General features: G+C 39.9%; 2 protein-coding genes across 2 annotated transcripts; one reads left to right on the top strand and one right to left on the bottom strand.

The window, feature by feature from the left end:
• Nucleotides 1–350: 350 nt before the first annotated feature.
• LOC131323107 (universal stress protein PHOS34) lies at nt 351–3,239 on the top strand. Its single transcript, XM_058354739.1, has 2 exons — nt 351–1,129; nt 2,916–3,239. The coding sequence occupies exons 1-2, from the start codon at nt 469–471 to the stop codon at nt 2,921–2,923; spliced, it is 669 nt and encodes a 222-aa protein (XP_058210722.1). The 5' UTR covers nt 351–468; the 3' UTR covers nt 2,924–3,239.
• Nucleotides 3,240–7,029: 3,790 nt separating this feature from the next.
• LOC131323102 (uncharacterized) lies at nt 7,030–12,327 on the bottom strand. Its single transcript, XM_058354733.1, has 5 exons — nt 11,937–12,327; nt 10,299–10,749; nt 8,957–10,193; nt 8,719–8,865; nt 7,030–7,879 (listed from the first exon to the last, which is right to left on the bottom strand). The coding sequence occupies exons 2-5, from the start codon at nt 10,347–10,349 to the stop codon at nt 7,257–7,259; spliced, it is 2,058 nt and encodes a 685-aa protein (XP_058210716.1). The 5' UTR covers nt 10,350–10,749; nt 11,937–12,327; the 3' UTR covers nt 7,030–7,256.
• Between the last annotated feature and the right edge of the window lie 9,284 nt (nt 12,328–21,611).

Here is a 21,611-nt window from a genome sequence, read left to right as displayed (position 1 = left end):
AGAAGAAGACAGTTTACCCTCAATCATGTGAATGATGATGCAATCTCTTATCTGTCCGGCATCGTCGGGTCTCAATTGTAAGAAATTATTGAATGCTCTTGGACCACTGGTGCTCCAAGATTTTCTGCCACCGTCACAAGGTTACTTAGACTCAAGACTAAATGTATGAATTTCGAGTAAGTATTAGGTGGTAGAACTTTGCAATATCTTGTGGCTTCGCTTCAAAAACATAGATTCCGTTTTACTATTTAAAATAAATATTTATTTTTTAATTAAAAATAATAAACTTTTCTCGTAAAATTTTAAAAAGTGTTTTAAATAAGCACCCATCGATTATTGCCTTCACGTCAAACAACCCCCATTTGCCCCTCATTAAAGATCGTCACCTCCCCACCTAAAAATAAATTAAGGACCGTCACACCTCTCTCTCTCTCTCTCTCTCATTCAGAACAGAAGGCCCCCCGACGAATGAACCCGAAACCAGATCAACCGAACCCGGCGCCGGCGCTGCGGGCCATCACCCCTACCGCCGGGGCCCAGCGGCGCATCGCAATCGCTGTGGACCTAAGCGACGAGAGCGCCTACGCCGTCAAGTGGGCCGTCCAGAACTACCTCCGCGAGAACGACGCCGTGATCCTCCTCCACGTCCGCCCCACCTCCGTCCTCTACGGCGCCGACTGGGGCTCCACCCTCGCCGAACCCCTCCTCTCCCCCTCCCCCTCCGAGGAATCCAAACAAAAACTCGAGGACGACTTCGACAACTTCACCAATACAAAAACCGACGACCTGGCCCGGCCCCTCGTGGACGCGCACATACCGTACAAGATCCACATCGTGAAGGATCATGATATGAAGGAGAGGCTGTGCCTGGAGGTGGAGAGGCTGGGGCTGAGCGCGGTGATCATGGGGAGCAGAGGGTTTGGAGCCACGAGGAGGAGTGGGAAAGGGAGGCTGGGGAGTGTTAGTGATTACTGCGTGCACCATTGTGTTTGTCCCGTGGTGGTGGTCAGGTATCCCGATGGGAAGGACGGCGGAGACGGCGAGGAGGGGGTCGGGGAGGAGTTGGATCAGCTGCATCCGGTGCCGGAGGAGGAGTTGGAGTATCACGACGCTGACGATGAACAGAAAGGTTTGGGAGTTTGAATTGCGCGAATATCAAGGTTTTAAATATCGGTCATTGCGTGTATCGTAGCGGCTTATGTAAGGGGCTTTTGAGCCTTCTGATACGGTTACACCCGATATATTGGTATCTTTGTTGGTTTCGTCTTTTCTGAAGTTTCGTTAGATTCGAGCTAAGTTTTTTAGGTTAATCATTCGTGTTGATGAGATCTAAGTATCTGAAAAACAAAAAAAGTTACGACTAAAGGACAAAAAGTTTCACGTGAAAAAAAATTGAAACATCTGAAACAGCTCGTGTTCGTTGTAGTATTTTTGGGGTGTGGAAGCAGAAATCTGAAAGATTAAGTCTAGAGATTTTTAATTTTGTGATCTCTTTCGTAGACGTGGATCCGAAATATTTTAGCAGAAGATTAAACATGAATCACTAAAAGTAAATAAAATCAATTTATCTTTAAGACAAATCAATTTACGTCAAACTCATCCTACTATGCTTGGCATTAGTATTTGGAGTGTATCTGTCCAGAATTTGAATGTTAATAAGATTCTGATTCTGCTTGGCACAATCACGACACATGCTTCATTTGGGTAATTTCATTTCGGGTTGATGCAATTTATCCAGCTTTTTTTATATACATAAATATATGTATACATATGTATATTTGGTGTTTGGTGATTGGCTGATTGTATATGTCTGATATTACTGCGTTGGGTATCTGTTGAGTTGGTTTACTTTGTGCATGTGAAGTTCAACTGGAGTATCGAAATGTTAGTCTTTTTTTAAAAATGATTTTGTTTTAACCTATTAGTTTGTAGTCTAAGAAATTTCCTATATCCTTAAAACTGCCATGGAATTGAACATGACTTGGAGCGGTGATTCTTGAATCTTCAATGCGATACTAGTTTTGACCTATCATAGCAAGTTTTGGTGGTAATAGCCATAGCCATGAAGCTTAGTTATTGTTTTCGAAATATGGATCAAAGTAATGTAGTCTTAACTTTATCGCTGTTGGGGTTGGGCTAGATGGGAAAGGGTTTGGCCCCTGCCCCCTTCCTAAATCAAAGTAAGCGTTAGACGTTTATATAAACACAAAGCTTGGTTATTGAAATGAAGTCTTGCTGATAATTGTTGCTGCTACACGTCACTTGTTAACTGGGGCTTAGGGGCTAGGGCAATAGCTATATCTTTTTGGTTACATGTAACTGTTGATTCACAAACCGATGCGTATTCTTAATCCATAGGTTGCTCATATTTCTCTTAAGTTTTTTTGATGTTTTTATAAAATTAGAGGACGAAATGTGGCCTGATTCCTATACCCTTTGGTGCCTGCATATAACTAATCTTTTTAACCAGAAATTGTTAACCCATGCTTCACGAAACTGGTTTAAGTTGCCTAGGATACGTAAAGGATACCTGTTTCCCAAGAAATATATTTTACTTTTTTTATTTTGTTTTACAGTAATCTCTTTAATATCGTCACATAAGAACTTTGGAAATATTCGAAGTCAGAATACAATCGTTGCCTAAATGGCTGCTATAACCTTGGGTTTAATCTAAGGCCTGAAAGGCTGGGGTTGGCATTTGGTGTAATCTCACGGATTGTTGTCATTGCACTTCGTTCTTCAGGTGCTATAATACTACTTTATTGTTTATCTCCACGCCTCTTCAGTTGCTATAACTATATACTGCTTTGTTGTTTATCTCTACGCCGTGCAGTGGTCATAGGCATTTTGTACCATGATTTAGTGTATCATCAGGTACTGATTTTGTATCTGGAACTTTCTTTTTTCTTCCCCAGAAAATTGACGCTGCTGGCCATCAGGAATCAAGATTTGTACGTAGAAAAGAAATTCAAGAATGCGATGAAATATGTGAAAGAAAAGGGAAGAGAAGGTGATGAAGGTGGAGAGCACGGGGCAGGGTGGAGATGTTTGTGTCACGTAGACTTTGCAGTTAAATTTTTTGTTACAGTAGTGTGTTCCTTTTCTCCTCTGCATCCCGCAAAGTTGCCTTGTGCACGCACGAGTATTAATACTCATTGGCTGGTCGTGATGAGTCCGTGTGTCTTCATACTTAAAAGAATGCTCAACATAAAAGAATAAAAATCATGTTTTTCCTTTGATGTTGTGGTTCATGAGCACAACATGGTCGTGTTTTTTTTTTTTTTCCGGTTGTGGAATGGGGAGAATTCAGTTTGTAGTTACTGCAATAGTCTCTGATGACTTGGAAAACAGAAAGAACATTGTACTTCCCGGTTCGCCTTATCAGAAATTTAGAACTGGGGGTTGAATCTTCATATTCAACCAGGAAAAGAGGCTCTGTGATGAATTCACATGGTTGCAGCCAGGTAGAAGATATCCATCCTTCTCTCTACCGTGAGTTTAACCATGTCGGCTTGCTAAAAACTCACTCGATATTGGCTTGTCATTGAAAACAAACCCGTTTTGTGTCACGTCCTCGATTTTCAACATAAATAATGGAGTAATCGTTTACGATAAATAAGATCCCCACTGGAGTACCGAAAATACCCAAATATCCATCTGTGATGAATTTACATGGTTGCAGCCAGGTAGAAGATATCCATCCTTCTCTCTACCGTGAGTTTAACCATGTCGGCTTGCTAAAAACTCACTTGATATTGGCTTGTTATTGAAAACAAACCCGTTTTGTATCATGCCCTCGATTTTCAACATAAATAATAATTTACGATAAGTAAGATCACCACTGGAGTACCAATAATACCCAAATAACATTTTTCCCCTATTCACATATTTAAATTCAAGCGTTACACTCCTGGCTCGAAGTCCCAAGTTATTCAAAATACCAAAATAATATTACAATTTACATTAATCATCCTTCTAAATACTACTTTCAAATCCAATGCAGATTATCACCGCTTTTATATCTTCGTATGAAATGATCAACAAGCACGATATGCACGCCACGTCAAGTTTCTTACTTTTTACTTGAAAATGATAGGTTGAGCTACACTTGCCCAGTAGAGAATTCTATATTCAAGTTATATGTAAATGCGATGAAACATGCAATAAGAGTGAATGATTTCCAATAAACGGACAAGATATACAAAGGGACACCACAATGAACCGACGGACTACGACTACGGGATTTTATACGTCTTAAAGACATTCCTAACCATTCATACGTCAAACTAGGGGCAACGTTAAGCACACACCAATCTAGATAACTCATGACAGTTTCTCAAACCATTTTAAAACTCCTCAAGTGAGTGCCACAATTAACTCTCTCATTTCTTACCATTCATCATCAAGCCTCTTTTCATAAAAACATCCCTTTTTGGTTGCCAAAATGATTTCAAGAAAACTCTCGACCTTTACGGGTCAAGCTCCGTTAATTCGAGCTTGAATACCGGAATTCGTTGATTTGTACCCAAATACCGGAACCGTTGATTCGCTCAGGAATACCGAAGGATTTTTCATAAAAATCATTTTTCCAAAACCAAATTCCTTCATTTTCAAAAACTTTGATGAAATCAATCGTTTATTTCCCTCTTTTAACAGTTACTATCTCAAGCAATGCACCGCCCAAACAACAACATGAACTTCTATAATCAATCATAACTTACTTCATCATGTGAGACACTCAATTGTATTACCACACCTTGCGTTACAGTGAATTCTCTCCACCTGGGTTTCCGCATTATCACACCTTGCGTTTCAGGACCCTCAATTCAAAATTATCAACTCACACATACACACATGCATTATCAATCTGTATACAAGAAAACAACATTTTCCAAGGTCACATTATTTCATTCATCATCACACAATGTATTACAAACTCATAAATATGTCCCATTGTACATTGATAAAATACCTTAAGTTCACGTTATTCCTCAAAGTTTATCACGACGTCCTTCGTCACGCACCGAACCCACAATGACTGCATGATACACCACTTGCTAGGTTCTAGACAAAAATCTTATAGAACAAGTGCCAAAGGAACCTAAGAAGATTAACAAGACAAAGCACGAGGATACGAGTTATCCTATTCTCATCCAGACCGCTAGGCAAACCTTCATCGACCAACAATGCACCCCATGTCATACCTTATAGCCTACGATGTTCGATAATCTCTCCACGATATTTTTTTTTTTCAATTCACCGACCACCATTTCATGTCATAGTATCTAACGTGTCTATATTTTGTTCCCCACATCATGCCATAATCATCCCCGAGTACAATCAATCTCATTAGAAGTATTTCGATTCAAGCGTTAACCGATTAGATTACTATTCTTTCTTTACTAACGGGAGACGAATGAGACGAGGGTAACTTAGATTAACCAAAGGTATTCAATTAAACATGCTTGAAATAGGTTAAAAGGTGTCCGAAAGGGTTTAGAGGTGTTCGGGGCTCAATACGGTCGAGGAAACACAAAACAACAAAGTTGTTGTACAAAGAGGACTCAGCAGGGATCGATCCCTGGCACAGCTGGTCTGAAAATGAAAATGGGGGATCGATCTCCCATGCACGGGGATCGATACCAATGCGGTTTTGGCGATTTTCTACAGATTTTGACAGCTTTTCAAGGAGATAAAGGAGGACGATCAAGGCTCGATTTAAGCACGAAATCAACTCAAAACACATAAGTGAGTAAGAAATCCCTACCTCGAAGTTAGAAGCTTCTATCTCATGATCAAACAAGCAAGCCCTAGCTTTCCAAGCTCCAAATCCTCCAAGAACGAGTTCTAGCACAACCCACGCGATCCAAGACTTAAATCACGCGTAGGAGGTGGATTGAAGGTCAGAATTCACGGGTTTCATGTGATTGATGAAGTTTTTGGGTGAGAGAGTGTGAGAGAGAGTGAGAGGGCCGGAGAGAGAGAGAGAGAGAGAGAGAGAGAGAGAGAGAGAGAGAGAGAGAGAGAGAGGTGTGGGATTTTGTTCTCCTACAACACACACACCGTTTATATACTAGCACCCAAACCAATTACACTCACACTTCCTCAAATAACAATTCTATCATTTGGGCCCAAATCAAATAAACTTACAATTTCTCATTTATTCAATATTCTAGCATTTATAAAACCTTCAAATCATTTTCATAAAATACAGGTCTTTACATTTTGCAACTTGATACGTTTCAATGCTCAGCTCGGCTCAATAATCTATTTCGCATAAACATTAACCGAGACTCGAGATCGATTAAAGCTGGCATGAGATTGTCTTGAATGATCTACAAACACAACTGTGACTCTTGTGTCATGGCTCCGACAATCTCCCCTCGTGTGTTTACAGTACTCTAGCCTAGCTCTACTTGAATTGTGATGCATGCCACTCTTTGCCCTCCTAATCCTCCAAGCTCTTCCAAGTTTCTCTCTAGAATTGAGCCTTCTTGCATTCGAATCCTGGTCCTGGATATCCCAGTACCTCGTACAGAGATATGATGTTGAAACATTCTTTAGTGTGACCAGATGGTTTTAGTCAGTAACCATGTATGCATCACTAGCCATGTCCAGGTAAACCCCCTGTAAGTTTGACTTGTAAATACAGGTGAGAAATAAACCAAGCTATTCAAATTCAAGCTCATTTTACCTCATTAAAAACGTTCGAGATTATCTCGCTACATAAGACAACCCAGGATATATACCTACTTTCAAACTTGGCAAGTTTTCAAACCAAGTTTGAACAACTTACTGCTCGGCTCTTTGAGCATGTAGTTTTATAAACATTCAAGGTACTCAAGATTGGCTCAATTAAAGTTTGTTTCAAATCAGTTCACCTGATAAACAAGTAAACCTTGAACGTACTTTAAAGCTCATTAAGTTTTCGAGCTAAACTTGAACAAGCCGTACGGGTCATTTATCAGCCCTACCTGTAAACACTGCACGCAATAGAGAAGAAAAGGAATACAAGAAGCATGGCTTTAAAAAAAAACTCCACAATCACCAAAAGCAACGAGTTCAAACAAGGGCAATAAAAATGGTACAATACGCAACATTTGCAGTTCAGTTGGAATAGCGTTCTCAAAGCCTAAAAACTTATTTTCTGACAGCGTCGGAAACTGTCGTGCTAAATCCACAAATAACCAGAAAACCCGCAAAAAACCACACCCATAACCACACATATATTGTCATATATAGAGCACAAACCAAGATTAAAGAGCTGCAAGAGTTCCCTCACTCCGACTCCTCCGCATGGACAGATCAGGTCTGAAGCTCAGAAGTTTGCTGCTAAAATCATATAGATTTTGCCGATGACTAGTTGCAGTTTTAGTCCCAACTGGAGGCAGCCGCCCAGGTTTTCCCTTGGACGGTTTCGGTGACACCACTGCTTGACCTCTACGACCATTAGCGGAGGAAGTCAATGGAGTCTTGAGAGCAGAAGCAGCACCATGAGTTGCTTTCCGCAAATTCTTGTGATCCGATCTAAGCCCCCTATCAGCAGTTATGCCCAGTCGAGTTGAACGATCTGCCACATCCTTCAAGGTGCCAGCTTTAACAGACTGCCTGTTGAAGTAAGTTAAATGAGGAAGAACACCCATAAGATATTTCTTGAGCTGTTCGTCCCCTACGTTCTTCTGGGCTGGGTTTCCTTCAAGGCTGACTGCTTGTAAGGAATTGTAGTTAGCAGCAAGTTGACCAAGACATTTGGCCGTGGAGATTTTGTTGAAGCGCAGATCAAGGACGTTTAGTTTTAGGAGGCGGTGAAGGCCTTCAACCTCGCTGATTTTGTTTCCAGCCAAGTATAGCTCTTTCAAAGAGGAACAAGAAGCTAGGCCTTGCGAATGAATAGAAGAAAATATATTAGGAGCAAGCAAAACATCTAAAAATAGCTACTGTGTAGGTTTGGGTCTGAGGGTGGGCTTTTCATAAGAAAATACTACAAGAAAAACAAGATAAATCAGAGAATCTTAAACAAAATGAATATTGCGTCACCAAGTTCAAGTTGAGTAGTTGTATGGAAGTAAAAGATCAGGTATTTCAATTCCACCAAAGTTCAATGGAAACCTGATCATTGCCATAGTACGTTGCCCCGCAAACCCCTCTTTATCAGGGATGTAATCAGAAAATACATCCTTGATAAAATGGTGGTATTCATTAACGAACAAAGGTGTAATCAGGAACTATCTTGTGGTCTTCTTCGACCACTTTGACACCTTAACACCTCTATGTATGTGGGCAGCCTGCCCTTGTCTTGAATAGACGGAGAGGAACAAGCTGAAGAAAGGTGCGAGAGAGAGAGAGTTGAGTTGAATTTGTGGCACAGAATGTGCAGTGTTTGTAGGTTTCTCAAGGCCCGTAGGCATAAGTTGAGGCTGATCCAAATGCTCAGAACAAACGAAAACCTAGCATGCAAGACTACTTTCGGCATACTAGCTAAAAAGTTCATATTTTAACAAAATCAAACCGTATGTAATGTTTTACAGATCAGTACAACATTACAACCATAGCTAACAGCCCAACAATTTTGGAAGAAACACAATAAACACATAGCAAGACTCCTAGTAAACACATAGCAAGACTCCTAGCAAAGACAATCTAAACATAACAAGACTCTTAAAACAAAATAGAAGAGACAAGAAATGTGGAATTATATTTTTCTAAAAGGTGCCATACCATGTCCAATTCTCACAATTCGATTGTAGCTCAGGTCAAGCACACGAAGCCTTGTAAGTTCACGCAAACCCTCAATGGTGGAGATACTATTTTTTGATAGATTCAAACTGTGGAGTCCTCGAGGAAGAGCACCAGCCGTTATCCTAACTGCAAAAAGTAAACAGTAACAATGAGTCAATGAGCCGAAACAACTCATCAGTCATTTATAAGATGCATAGAATATAAACAAGACACCAACCTATGGCATTTCCAGATAAGTTGAGAGCCCTTAGGCTTACAAAAGCGCTAAGAAATGGGATAACCACCAACCCATGATTTGCCAGCTGAGCTGAGGTAGTGGCAGCACTGAAAGAAGAGATGCATTTCTTTGCAGCTTCCATACCGGGGGTGACCCTACCATCATATCTCGCAGCCAACAAATTGTCCACAACAGTGTACCCTTTCTGCACATGATAATCATCTACATTGGGTATTGCATCATTTGTCCCTTCCAAAGGGCTGCAATGTTGTAGGTCAACAACCCACTCCTCGATGCGTTTGATCTTCAAATCCTTGCTCGGTATTTCCTCCCACTGGGGTGTTGAAGATTCTCCATGCAAATGCTCCTCTACAGTGATGGGTACTATCCAGTCTTTTGCCGAACCAACATAGTTATAAGAATCGTAACCATCCTCACAAATACTTTTTCCCTTATTTAACCTACCCTCATCTCTTTCTTGTTCGTTCATCACACCTGTTGCTATCTCATGAGTTACCATCTCCTTCCTCCTCAAATCAAGAATGGTGAGGTCTTCAGACGATCTCGATTGAGGTGCCAAGTACATGAGAGCAGGATTTTCACCAGAGAAATCTATGTTCGGTAAAGATTTTGACTTCCCAATAGCAAAAGGGTCACGAGGTGTATCACTAGACTCAACTTTGCACTCACCAGAAGAACACTGAATTTCGTTTTCACGACCTTCTTTTTCCAATTGTTGTGAATCTTCAATCGAGAATATAGAGTCATGATTCCCTTGGAGAGAATCAGAGGGTGGAGCTTCTTGATATCTATTGGCCAGGTTGATTTCTGTATCCTTGCCGCCAACTGGGACCACCATCCCATTGCGACCCAATGATCCGTCACAGGAATATCCTATCTCTGCCTCATCCTCCGAGTTATTTCCAACAGAAACCCTACCCTCTCTATCCAGTCCACTTCCCAAAGACAGGCTTTTCTTAATACGTCCAGAATGTTGGAGCCCTCCGTCACTCTCAACATTATAGTTGCCGTTAATTTCATCTGATTTCCAGTAACGTTCAATGGACGACGAAGATATGACATGGTTAGCCATATTATTGGGAACAGCATCTCCTTGAACTTTCAGAGGTAATGAATCTTTTACGCCACAAGAATCTTTAAAATCCTTAACGGACGGATTTTTAGAACAATCTTCCATTGTCTTCAGCATTGCTTCAACAGATAGTTGAACTGTTTTCTGATTAACAGAGATGAACACTGATTCAGAAAACGTCAACTGACTGCTCCCCACAATTATGTAAATTAAAAACAAAAATCAGCCATAAATCTTTCTTCCACATACCTTTGGTTTTGTAGAATGGCCGTGGGCGTGGAAGCATGAAAACCTAACCATTTTTTTTTTTGGAACTAACTAAAGCTTCATTCGCATTCAACCAAATCTTTTTCCTATTTTGAAAACTATCAACAACTAACTATCCTGCCCAGTTGGGCCCAGAAACCTGAAACTAAGACCTGCCTTCTCTAATTTACAATCACATGCTACCACCGAAGTTCTTGGCACTTATTCCACGGTGACCTTAGCCATAGTCAAGAGACAAACCCTCTGAAACACGGCAAAGTCTCCAGATGTGTGATGATCTTGATCTCCTCAAAAGACGAATTAGCTCTTCATCAACACCCCACACCCACTTAGAGGTGCGAGAAGAGTCTGACTTTCTTGCAGCGGCCAGAGTGAAAGAAAATCTTCAGCAACTTTGGAAACGAAATCTTTAATGTGCACACGAGGTAACTGACTGTCAAATGGAACAAAAATTAAAGAAAAACAATCACCAAGTGAAAAAGGATGTAAAAAGATTAATTAGATGGTACAAATCTCAACTGCAATGCAAAAGTTGCATTATATTGGTAAGTTTTTTTAAAAATGCATCTAAATCTATGCCATAGGGTAAGGTTCTGAGATTCAGCTGTGTTTTGCAGCTTGCAACATGACCGGAAAAGTTTAAACAATAGATAACATCTTTCTCAAGTTCCAGTAAAGAAGTCTATAAAGAAAAAAAATCACCCTATTTGCAGGCCTTGCATCTAGTGTTTCTATTAGGCTTTCACCGTGTTTTCTTAACAAAGATTAAAAACTAACCCATCATCTCCATTTTACAAGAAACTAATTCGAACTTTGGAAAACCAATAAACAACAAAAAGAAACGGATCTTCATAAGAAAGATAAATAATGGGACTTGCCCCGAAACAAGTCAATAGAAGTTAACAAGACAGAACCCGAGAAAATAAATAGAAACCGACATTGAAATCGAGAAATAAACATGAGCATGTACAAACATACACACACAGAGAAAACCAGGAATTGAAAATTCAAATAAGGGTGTATGCGGACCAGCTTAATCGAAATTTATTCCCCACGCAACCTTCAACATCGTAAAATTACGAGTTTTGAGTCCTTTGACCGGTGCTCCAAATTTTGTTATTGGTATTTAAGCAACCGATAATTCCGCCCAAAGAGGCCTACAGAAACTAATAGTATCAATGTTCCACGCAGTCTACCCATTACATGATATGAAATCATGAACCAATTTCCTAACTTTTTCCCGGCGAAGACAAAAGCATCGAAAGAGAATTGGGTAATTTCCGCTAAAAACAAAACTAAACCGCATTAAGAAACGAGCTGACGGATTGTAGGACCTAACATATTGAAAAAACAATGCAATCCCAACACGTCTCCGGATAAACTAATCAGACAAGAACTATTACCCAGAACCGTTAAAAAGATTCCAAATCCCATAATTATATGTGAAATTAAACACGTTTTTTACGCAGAAGACAAACAAAACAAGAATTAACAAGACAGATTTAATAAGCTGAAAACGACGGAATGGGTTTTGAGATCTAACACAAGAGTAAAACAGGAAAACAAAACAAGAAAGATCAAGAAGTTGAAAGTGAAAGGAGGTGGGATTTGAGATCTAACCTCGTTTTCGCCAGGTTGCCTTTGCTGCTTCTTCTTCGGACCAGAAAAATGTGCACGAATAAGAAATAGTTTCTCGTTCAATATAACAAGTAGACGGCGTAAGGAACAAGCTTGGAAAAGGGTAACCCTAAGGAAGAGATTTGGGACGGTTGGCTGTGATTTAAAGGAAACTTCTTGGTGCTGATTTCTTTGGGCTATTTTAAATTAAATTACTTGGGGTTCAGGTAATCTGACGGGTAGAAATCTTTAAAGAATATATTCTAATTGACTGTAATCAGATTATGCTGGGATGAGAGAGAGAGAGAGAGAGAGAGAGAGAGAGAGAGAGAGAGAGATATTTGCTTCCACAATCCTCAAGAGTCAAGAGACAGTGTGAACTGGAATGGGAACCTCTTTGTATGGAAATACGAATTTATTGCCGTTAAATCAGATCAGCCCGAGGCCTTATTTAAGGTAGGAATATAATAATTCAATACGAAATAACGGTCAAAACGGCAGTGTTTTGGCACAACATACCACTACCCATTTGGTTTTGTTTGGTGCTCAATACATATACTTAAATAGGCAAGATGATTAATTATTTATTGATTTTTGGTGCGACCCATGGATCACACTAAGTTAATTCAAATCGTTTATTATTTTTAAAATATTTTTATATAAATTCTTGTAAAAAATTAGTTCAATCCAATATTAGTAAAGATTTTTTAAGAATTCGTACTAATTGAATAGAGCTAAATTTTTGTGGGAATCAATAAAAAATATTAAAAATAATAGACGGTTTGAATCATTTTTGTAAAGTTCAAAATGGGTTCCAAAAAATATCGATAAATAATTAATCTAAAATTCAGTAGCCAAACACTCTGAACAAAAAAAAAAGAGAAGAATAGTATAAGAAAGTTTCTAGATTTGCAAAATTTCTTATTTAAGTGGTAATAGATTAAGGGAGCTGATAATGCAAAAACCACTTTTGTTCCTGCCAAAATCTTTTTTGTTCTGCCAAAACTCATTCATTGCATGACTTAATTGTCATTCACTACACCACTTACATTGCGAAAGAGTGTTGCTACAGGGACCGAATTGGGGGACCGAATTCGGACCGACGGCCGCCGGCGGGCCGTCTCCGGCCACCGGACGGCCGATCCGAGCCGTCCAAAAATTCTAAAAAAAAAAACCGAGGGGCCCCACGCGGGAATCAACGTCATCCGAGGTGTGTAGGGTGCTTGATCGGAGCACCCCTTTTCGTGTGTATATGTATATATACATATACACACGAAAAGGGGTGCTCCGATCAAGCACCCTACACACCTCGGATGACGTTGATTCCCGCGTGGGGCCCCTCGGTTTTTTTTTTTAGAATTTTTGGACGGCTCGGATCGGCCGTCCGGTGGCCGGAGACGGCCCGCCGGCGGCCGTCGGTCCGAATTCGGTCCCCCAATTCGGTCCCTGTAGCATTTTTGATTGCGAAAATGCCCCTTCAAATCCAGGGGATTACTTTTTTTTAAGTCTCTTCTCAAATTACCTCTAGTTTTGCTCGTGAATTGCATTTTTTGCTTGATGTTTAATTTTTGTTTGCTTTTCTTCTAAAATTAGCTCTAGAATTTGCTCATGAATCCTTTAATTTTTGCTTGAAACGTGGAACTAGAAAACGTATTGCACTTATGGGATTTTAAGGGGTATTAATTATGCGAAAAGTCTAACTTGTAGTTAGGGCTGTAAACGAGCCGAATCGAGCCGAATATTAGAATACTCAGATTCGTTCGTTAAGTTTTTTAGCGAACTCGAGCTCGAGCCGAACTCAATGAAAATTATGACGAGCCGAACTCGAACCGAGCTTGCCCAGGTTTGAGTCGAACTCGAGCTTGTTTACGAGCCTTAACGATTCAATAATATCATTCGAGCTTGTTTACGAGCCTTAACGATTCAATCATATCATATTTTTATGTTCTTATACAGGTCTAAAACTGCAAATAAAATTTACATTATGTACATAAATATGTTCATATACATATAAAAAGATAAAAACATATGCATAAGTAAATTTTTAGTAATTGTAAACGTTTAGACTTGTACAAGTTTTAAAATTTTTACTATATAACTATATAAAATCCCCATGATACACATATACTTCAAGTTCGCGAGCCTAATCAAGCCGAATACTGCTGCGTTCATGTTCGGCTCATTTATGAAACGAGCCTAAAATTGAGGTTCAGGTTCGGTTCATTTAGTAGACGAATCGAACTCGAACGAGCCTTTATCGAGTCGAGCCTCGAACAATTCACGAACGGCTCAGTTCATTTACAGCCCTACTTATAGTATACAGTACAACATAATAAAAAATGAAAGGTCAACTCCGAAGAAAGTTTTGTCTATCCCGGGGATACCAAGCTCCTTGGTATCTCTTCCCGTCTGTTTCTCATTTTTTGGCCATTTCACGATTACATTTTGATGATCGGCTCCGTTCATTTTGTAAAGTTCGGTGAAAAAATTATTCATACCAAAAATCTCGTTCATCAGACTTTATTTGATACGTGATCGGAATACATAAAAATCGCAAAAAAACCAAAACTGGGTTCTGATTCAGTGCGTCTTTGGACCCAGTTTTGGTTTTCTTCAATATTCACGTGTGTTGATCATGTATCAAATAAAGTCCAATGAACGTGATTTTTTGGTAGGAATAAGGTTCTCACCGAACTCTACAAAATGAATGGAACCAATCATTAAAATGTGATCGAAAAATGACAAAAAAATGAGAAATGAACCGAAAAGGATACCAAGGAGCTTTGTACCCCGGGATACACAAAAGTTTCTCGCTCGGCCAACCCATGGCATTTGTCAGTTAGCTCAATGTAATAACTAAATTTTAGAATTCTTCATGCATTAATTACTCCTATTTTTGTTCTTTGGTCAAGATTAGTAGAATCACGTCTGAGTACTTTTAGTAAAATCTAGGAGGGAAAATTTTCCTGACACCCCCAGAGGTTTGCCTTGGCGAGCATAAATCTCTTGTAATTTTTACGTGCGTTTCAGCAACATCCCCAATGAACAAATTGTTTATCAAATCACTTGAAGGAATGAACCAAAAGTGTCTTTTATCTAAAATGTGATTCTTTTTTATAATAAAAAACTCACTACAACTCTTACTTATTTTGAATCAAAATGATACTCCATCCGTCCCTTTTTAAGTGTCCTGCTTTGTAACTCCAACTTATTAAAAAGACATCATCATTACACCTTTCACATCAATTTTTTCCTCCACTTTCCCTACTTACCCATCATCATTACACTTTTACTCACTAACTTTTCAAAATAAAATCTACTTTTAGGGACAATATAAACAATACACCAACTTTTACCCCCCTAACTTTACAAAATAGACACTTATTAAGGGACAACCCAAAATGGAATACTGGACACAAAAAAAGGGACGGAGAGAGTATTTTTTTTCATTGGAGGAGCTATTTCGATAAAAGGTGTAAAACTTACTCATAACTATGTATTTTTTAAATACTTGAAAAAACTATTTTTAGTCATAAATGACAAGTTTGTTACTTACGTATCAAAAAATTGAGAATTAGGAGATATTATTATTTGTTCTATTTTTGTAAAGGGTACATTTGCTAAAATAAGATACTTTTGGCTAATTCGATCACATTTTTGGCCTAATTCTTCTTCTTTTTTTCTTCCCGTGAGGTGTCAATGAAATTTACCCATTCTATGGAATTGTTTCTTTACATATTCAGCGTTTATGTAACGGCGCAAAACAACACAGACATTGAACACCGACCTTATACATAAAAAAATGTTTTACATATTCTAAGGGCACCACCAACATTGATTTTAATTTTTAAACATCATTAGACTTCAAACATCATTGCACGGGCGTTGATTCTTGGTTCACGCTTATTTTCTAGTTTTATTTATGTGGGATTACTATAGTGGGTCAAATAGAGATAAATTGCACGGACACTGATTTCTGGTTCATGCTTCTTTTCTATTTTTTGTTTATGTGGGACTAGTATACTGGGTCAAATAGAGATACATTGCACGGGCATCGAATATTTCTAGTTCACACTTCTTCTTTTTTTAAATGGAACTACTACAATGGGTCAAATAGGGATAAATTGCACTCGTGTAGATTTTTTGAAAGTTTCTACGTTTATTCTTAATGTCAAAATTGATCAACTTGGCCTCATTGTGGAAAACATTAGGACAATGACTTAGTTGATTTTATTTTAGGGGCAGTTTTGGTTTAATTTACGATACCCAACTGGTTTCGGATTGGGTTTGGTATAAGCAATTCCAAACTAAACCGAATCTTAAATCACAATCACTTGAGATTGGCTACATGAATCCTTATTCAGATTAAATATGAGCCCAAACCAAACCCGATACCGATTACATTTTTAGAATACATTTTTTTCTTCATCGGAATCAAAACATAGCAGGTTGCCAGATTTGGTGTAGTTTTCAAAACCCATAAGATTTGGTTATGGTGCACTAAAAATCATGCCCATCAGGTTTTGGTTTGGATATAGATAAGTACTTTGAGTTTGAGTTTGGGTACGGTTATAGCAAAACCCAGTCCAAACCGACCCAATGCCATTCCTACTCACAAGCCCCAGTACATCTCCGACCATGCCAATATTATTATTTTTGATCCAGCCATGCCAATATTTGACGATGGGACCGAGTTAAGCCTATACAAAACGAAACATTTTTTTTCGAGCTTGACTCCTTTATTATACAAGCCTATAAATTTGCGCTCGAGCTCCACTCAATTATAAAACGAGTCAAGCTGAGCCCTAATAAGCCAATCCTCGCTAGCTGCTCTATTTTATTTTTGATTTTATTTTCAAATTTCAAACATATTCTCACCTCCCCTATAAATACCCCTCTCATTTCAGCACAAAGGAGGAGGAAATCACTCTCTCTCTCTCTCTCTCTCTCTCTCTCTCTCTCTCTCTCTCTCTCTCTCTCTCTCTCTCTCTCTCTCTCCCTTTTGCTGCCAAAAATCCCTCTTAACTCCCTCAAAATATTTTCAAAATAATTCTCATTTCCTAAGGGACATTTCTAATTTTCAAGCAAAAATCCTAAAGAGAGATGGAATCCTAAATTCTCTCTTCTCAGACTATTTTCAATCCATTTCCAAGCAAACAAATCAGTCCAAGAAGCCAAGTTCAAATCGAGCAAAGGTATAAAGGCTCACTTTATACTTCAAATCTATTGTTTTTCTACTTCTGAAGGGGATCAAAGGGCCCATACAAGTTCCTCATACTGGTTGTGAGCTCATTTGATCTTATTTTAGCAATAAGAGCAACAGGAGCACAAAGAAACAAAATATTTTCTGGGCACTGTGTTCACTCCCGAGCGCTCAAGAGTGCTATTGTTCACCAAAATCTTATTTTTTCGTCAAATGCTGCATTTTCTATTTTTAGTAGACACTGGGTGTGCACTGGTCATTCCAGAGCCCAGTTAGGTTTATTTACAGTTGCAAGGAAGCGAGGTTTGAATGGTTAAGAGCAGTCCTTAGCTGTTTAGGCCTTTGGTTGAGCATGTCTATACTTTGATTTCTTTGTGTTTCCGCTGGTAGTACTAGCATGTGAATATGGCTAACCAAATTTACAGGATGGCTTGACAGCAGTCCAGAGCGCTCAGGACTACTCCCGAGCGCTCTTGAGTGATTCCAGTGGCAAATTGTTCTATTTTCTTATTTCATCATTCTATTGCACCTTGTACACCTTGCACATGCATGCACCCTTTATTCGGTATATCTGTGGATACTTGCTAGCTGTTTAATGAAACACAATGCTTTTTAATGAAATTTCCACAAACACTGAGTAGAGACCGACATCGCGTCGGGCAAGAGGGGTGCCGTAAAACCATTCCCCTCTCGTAACATGGCTTTCGAATCCAAAAACAATCTCTGGTTTTCAATTTCAAACCATGATTTTCAATCAAAACGGTTTTTCGGGTGGCAAACCTCAAATCCGAGTGGCAACTCTTCAATTCTTCAAATTCGGGCGGGTAGCCCACAAAGCCCCTACCTCTAGCAAGGTCGGGAGGGGGGGAGTGACCTAATTCAAAGCAAGTATGTAGCAACTTTGAATTTCCATGCCCCTGCTTCGGGTTAGGGTACCTCGACCAGCTGTTAGAAAATTTTTGAGTGGTGGACACTCATGATAATGTAGGGCTGCTAGGGGATGTGGGCTGGTGTCCCGAAGGGGAGGTGGCATCGGCCAGGAGTTCGGGACGCTGAGAATCTGAGCAGTGGGTGACTTGTTGGTGGGTCGGATTAAAGGGCTCGGGAGAAAGCCGAGTGTCCTTAAGGCGAACGACCGAAAGTCCGAACGACCGTGAAGGCCGGGGTGACTTTGTCGGAATTTTGTTTGAGGGTATTACCTAGGAGAAGACATAACCACTGAAGTCGATATAAAACGGTCTGAGTGATAACAAATCGAGTGGTAAAAGTAAACAACAGAAACGAAAAGAACAAGCATTGGCAATAAAAGAATATTCTCATTGATACTTGTTCGGTACTGTCGTTACATAAGCGAGTTGTCCCCAAAACAAAATTACTTAGAAGATAAATACTGGTAAAAAAGAAGTCGACGGGTCCTCGGAACCAAGGTGTTGCTAGCCATAGAACTTCTTTAGGTTGTTTGCGTTTCAAGACTTAGCAATAGGAGAATCGTCCAGCTTCTCTAACTTGTAATTTCCCGAACCGAGGTGCTTGAGGATTCGGTAACGGCCCTCCCAATTGGGCATTAGCTTCCTTTTCTTGGACTTCTCCACTACTTTCTTCCAGACGAGGTCGTCAGGTTTGAACTACCTAAGACGGACACTACGGTTGTAGCCCTTGGCAACTTCCTGTTGGTATGACGCGAGCCTGATCCTTGCATTGTCACGTTCCTCCTCGGCTAAGTCGAGGTCTGAAGCGATGTTATCGTTATTCACCGAGTCGTCGAAATTTTCAATACGCATTGTTGGGAGCCCGACTTGGAAGGGAATTACAGTCTCCACTCCGAATGCCAAAGAGAAAGGAGTGCGACCGATGGATCGCCAGGGTGTAGTTCGGTAGCCCCAGAGCACCTTGGGTAGCTCTTCGGCCCATTTGCCCCTACGTGACTCGAGTCGGCGCTTTAACCTGGATGAAATTGCCTTGTTTGCAACCTCGGCTTGCCCGTTACCCTGGGGGTAAGCCAGAGTGGATGTGTCCCATTTGATGCCGTATTCGTCCAATAGGGATCGGTATTTTTGCCAGGTAAACTGCCGCCCGTTGTCTGTGATGATAGCAAAGGAAGCGAGAGATGATATTTCGCCAAACAAAATGAATGACGTCTATTTCTTCGATAGTGACCAAGGGCTCGGCTTCGATCCATTTTGAGAAATAGTCGATGGCAGTTAAAAGGAACTTAAACCCACCGAGAGCAACGAGGAGCTTGCTGACGATATCCTTGCCCCACTGAGAGAAGGGCCAAGGGCTGGTAAATGGGCTAAGGTCCTGGGCCGGTTGGTGAATAATGGGGCAAACATTTGGCACTTCCGACAATGTTTGCTCTTCAGAGTCCTTCATTGTTGGCCACCAATACCCTTGGGAGATGGCTCGGTGAGTGAGGGAGTGACAACCGCTGTCACTGCTTCACCGCAACCTAACCTCTTAGAAAGGTTTACACCCCAAGCGTAGGGCTAGGTCGTTGAAAGCATAATAACCGGTAAGACTGGAATCGTTCCCACAGAGAAATCTTCTTTAGCGAATTTGGATTAGATGTTGCGTAGAGAGTTGTGGCCTTCAAGCGGCCAACTTTGATATTTGATTTGAATAACGAAATTTAAACTTGAAATTAAACTAGATTAGAAATGGTCGAGTCAAAGGGATTGATTTACCCACGACTTAGCCATCAAACGGTTCCTTCATCTAACTCATGAGTGAACCGAAACCGTCCGGATTCCACTAGAAGAATTAAAAGCTGAAGACTACTTATAACTTAACTCAAAGCCCTAATTCAAATTGAACTCATTTAACGCAAGTGAGAGACGAAAAAAGATCGTTCGCACGCGTAGGATTATCAAGCTCCTAGCACAAGGCGATAAACTTCATTGATCAAAGAAGCCACCAACCCCATGATCAAAGCTAGAAATCATGGGTTTAATTCATTCAAAACCTTGAGATTAAGCTAAAGTTAAGAGAAACCATTTAATGGACTAATCCATAGAGTGAACCTCACCCCATGACCGAACTGATTAACTACTCACTCATAATAAAAAGACTAGAAAAAGAGTTAAGCATGAAAAACATGATTCACCGATGAAAACGAAAATAAACTTGATTTATAAGAAGATCTAACAAGTAGCTACAACATTAATACATGAGAAAACATCAAAACACTTAAACTTACTTGAGTTCTTGAAGGAAATAATTTGAAAAGCTTGAAAGACTAACAATGGAAATCCTAGAGCAAAAACTAGAAAACTAGGCCTAAAACTAACTAATGGCCTCTATTCTTCCATAAATGGCATACAAGACTATTTATAGGCCTTACAAAATCAGCCTTACAATGGACAAAAAGGCCCCTAAAATATCCCAAAAACATACTAGAAGTAGAAACTTTCCATTTATGAAAGGTTGAAATATTCAGCAAAAAAGGTGCTGGCCGAAGGGCATTGGTACCAATTCCTAAAAAATGAGGTATTGGTACCAATCCAACTGTCTTCTAATTCGGCATGATGGTACCAATACCTAAAAAATGAGGTATTGGTACCTCTGTGTGAAAACAGCAGAACAGGGTCAGCTTGGGCCATCATGCCTTGCCGTGCCCCAATGGCCTTCCGATGATTCATTACATGATCAACGGGACTTGACGGAGGTATCCCTAGTGGCCTTGGTCCCACGGATGTCCTCGGAACCATCCTTGATGCGTTTGCCTTGCTTCATGAGCTTCGGCTCACTCCATGTCGTATTTGACCACCGGCCGTTCTCCAAGGCTTCTTATAGCACCGTTTAAGCTTCGATGGCGATGAAATGAGTGCCGGCGGGCATTTGGACACTTGGTTCATCCCGGAACGTTGATTGGCATTCAAAACCGCCTTATTAGCACGTTTTACCTGAAATACACAAAAACATACCTTACGTGCAATATGGGATAAAAACGACTATTTAAACATATAAAAGCTACAAATTAGAGGATTAAAGCCCCAAGATTATACAATCTTAGGTGCTAATCACACCCCCCAACTTGAACTTTGCTAGTCCCTAGCAAACATAATATAAACCTTAAAACTTAACAATCCTTCCGATAACACAACTAAGGAACATGCTCATACCGTATCCAAACTAGCAAGAGTTCAAAAATCACAGTTCATCTATACCACAACTCGCAGCTAGATACAAAACGAATAACTAAGTACAAAGCATGTCCCAAGCAAGTAACAAAAGGCTTGTATTTACATCCAAAGAGAGGATACGCCAATGTTGCAAACACACGCACCCACTAGCAGCCATATCCCACAAAAAGTGCTCGAAAAAGTAGGCGATAGTGAACAAAAAATGCTATGCCTCATATGTGGAGAGCACTTTGATTAGAAGCGATAAATAAGCAACTAACAACTATATTAATGAAAGGAAACATGCCACAAACTAACTATGCTAAACATCAAATATTGAATCAACAAGGAATC

Source organism: Rhododendron vialii, chromosome 4a (genome assembly GCF_030253575.1).
Source record: "Rhododendron vialii isolate Sample 1 chromosome 4a, ASM3025357v1".
NCBI lineage: Eukaryota > Viridiplantae > Streptophyta > Magnoliopsida > Ericales > Ericaceae > Rhododendron > Rhododendron vialii.
This window is presented reverse-complemented; position numbering and strand designations above follow the sequence as displayed.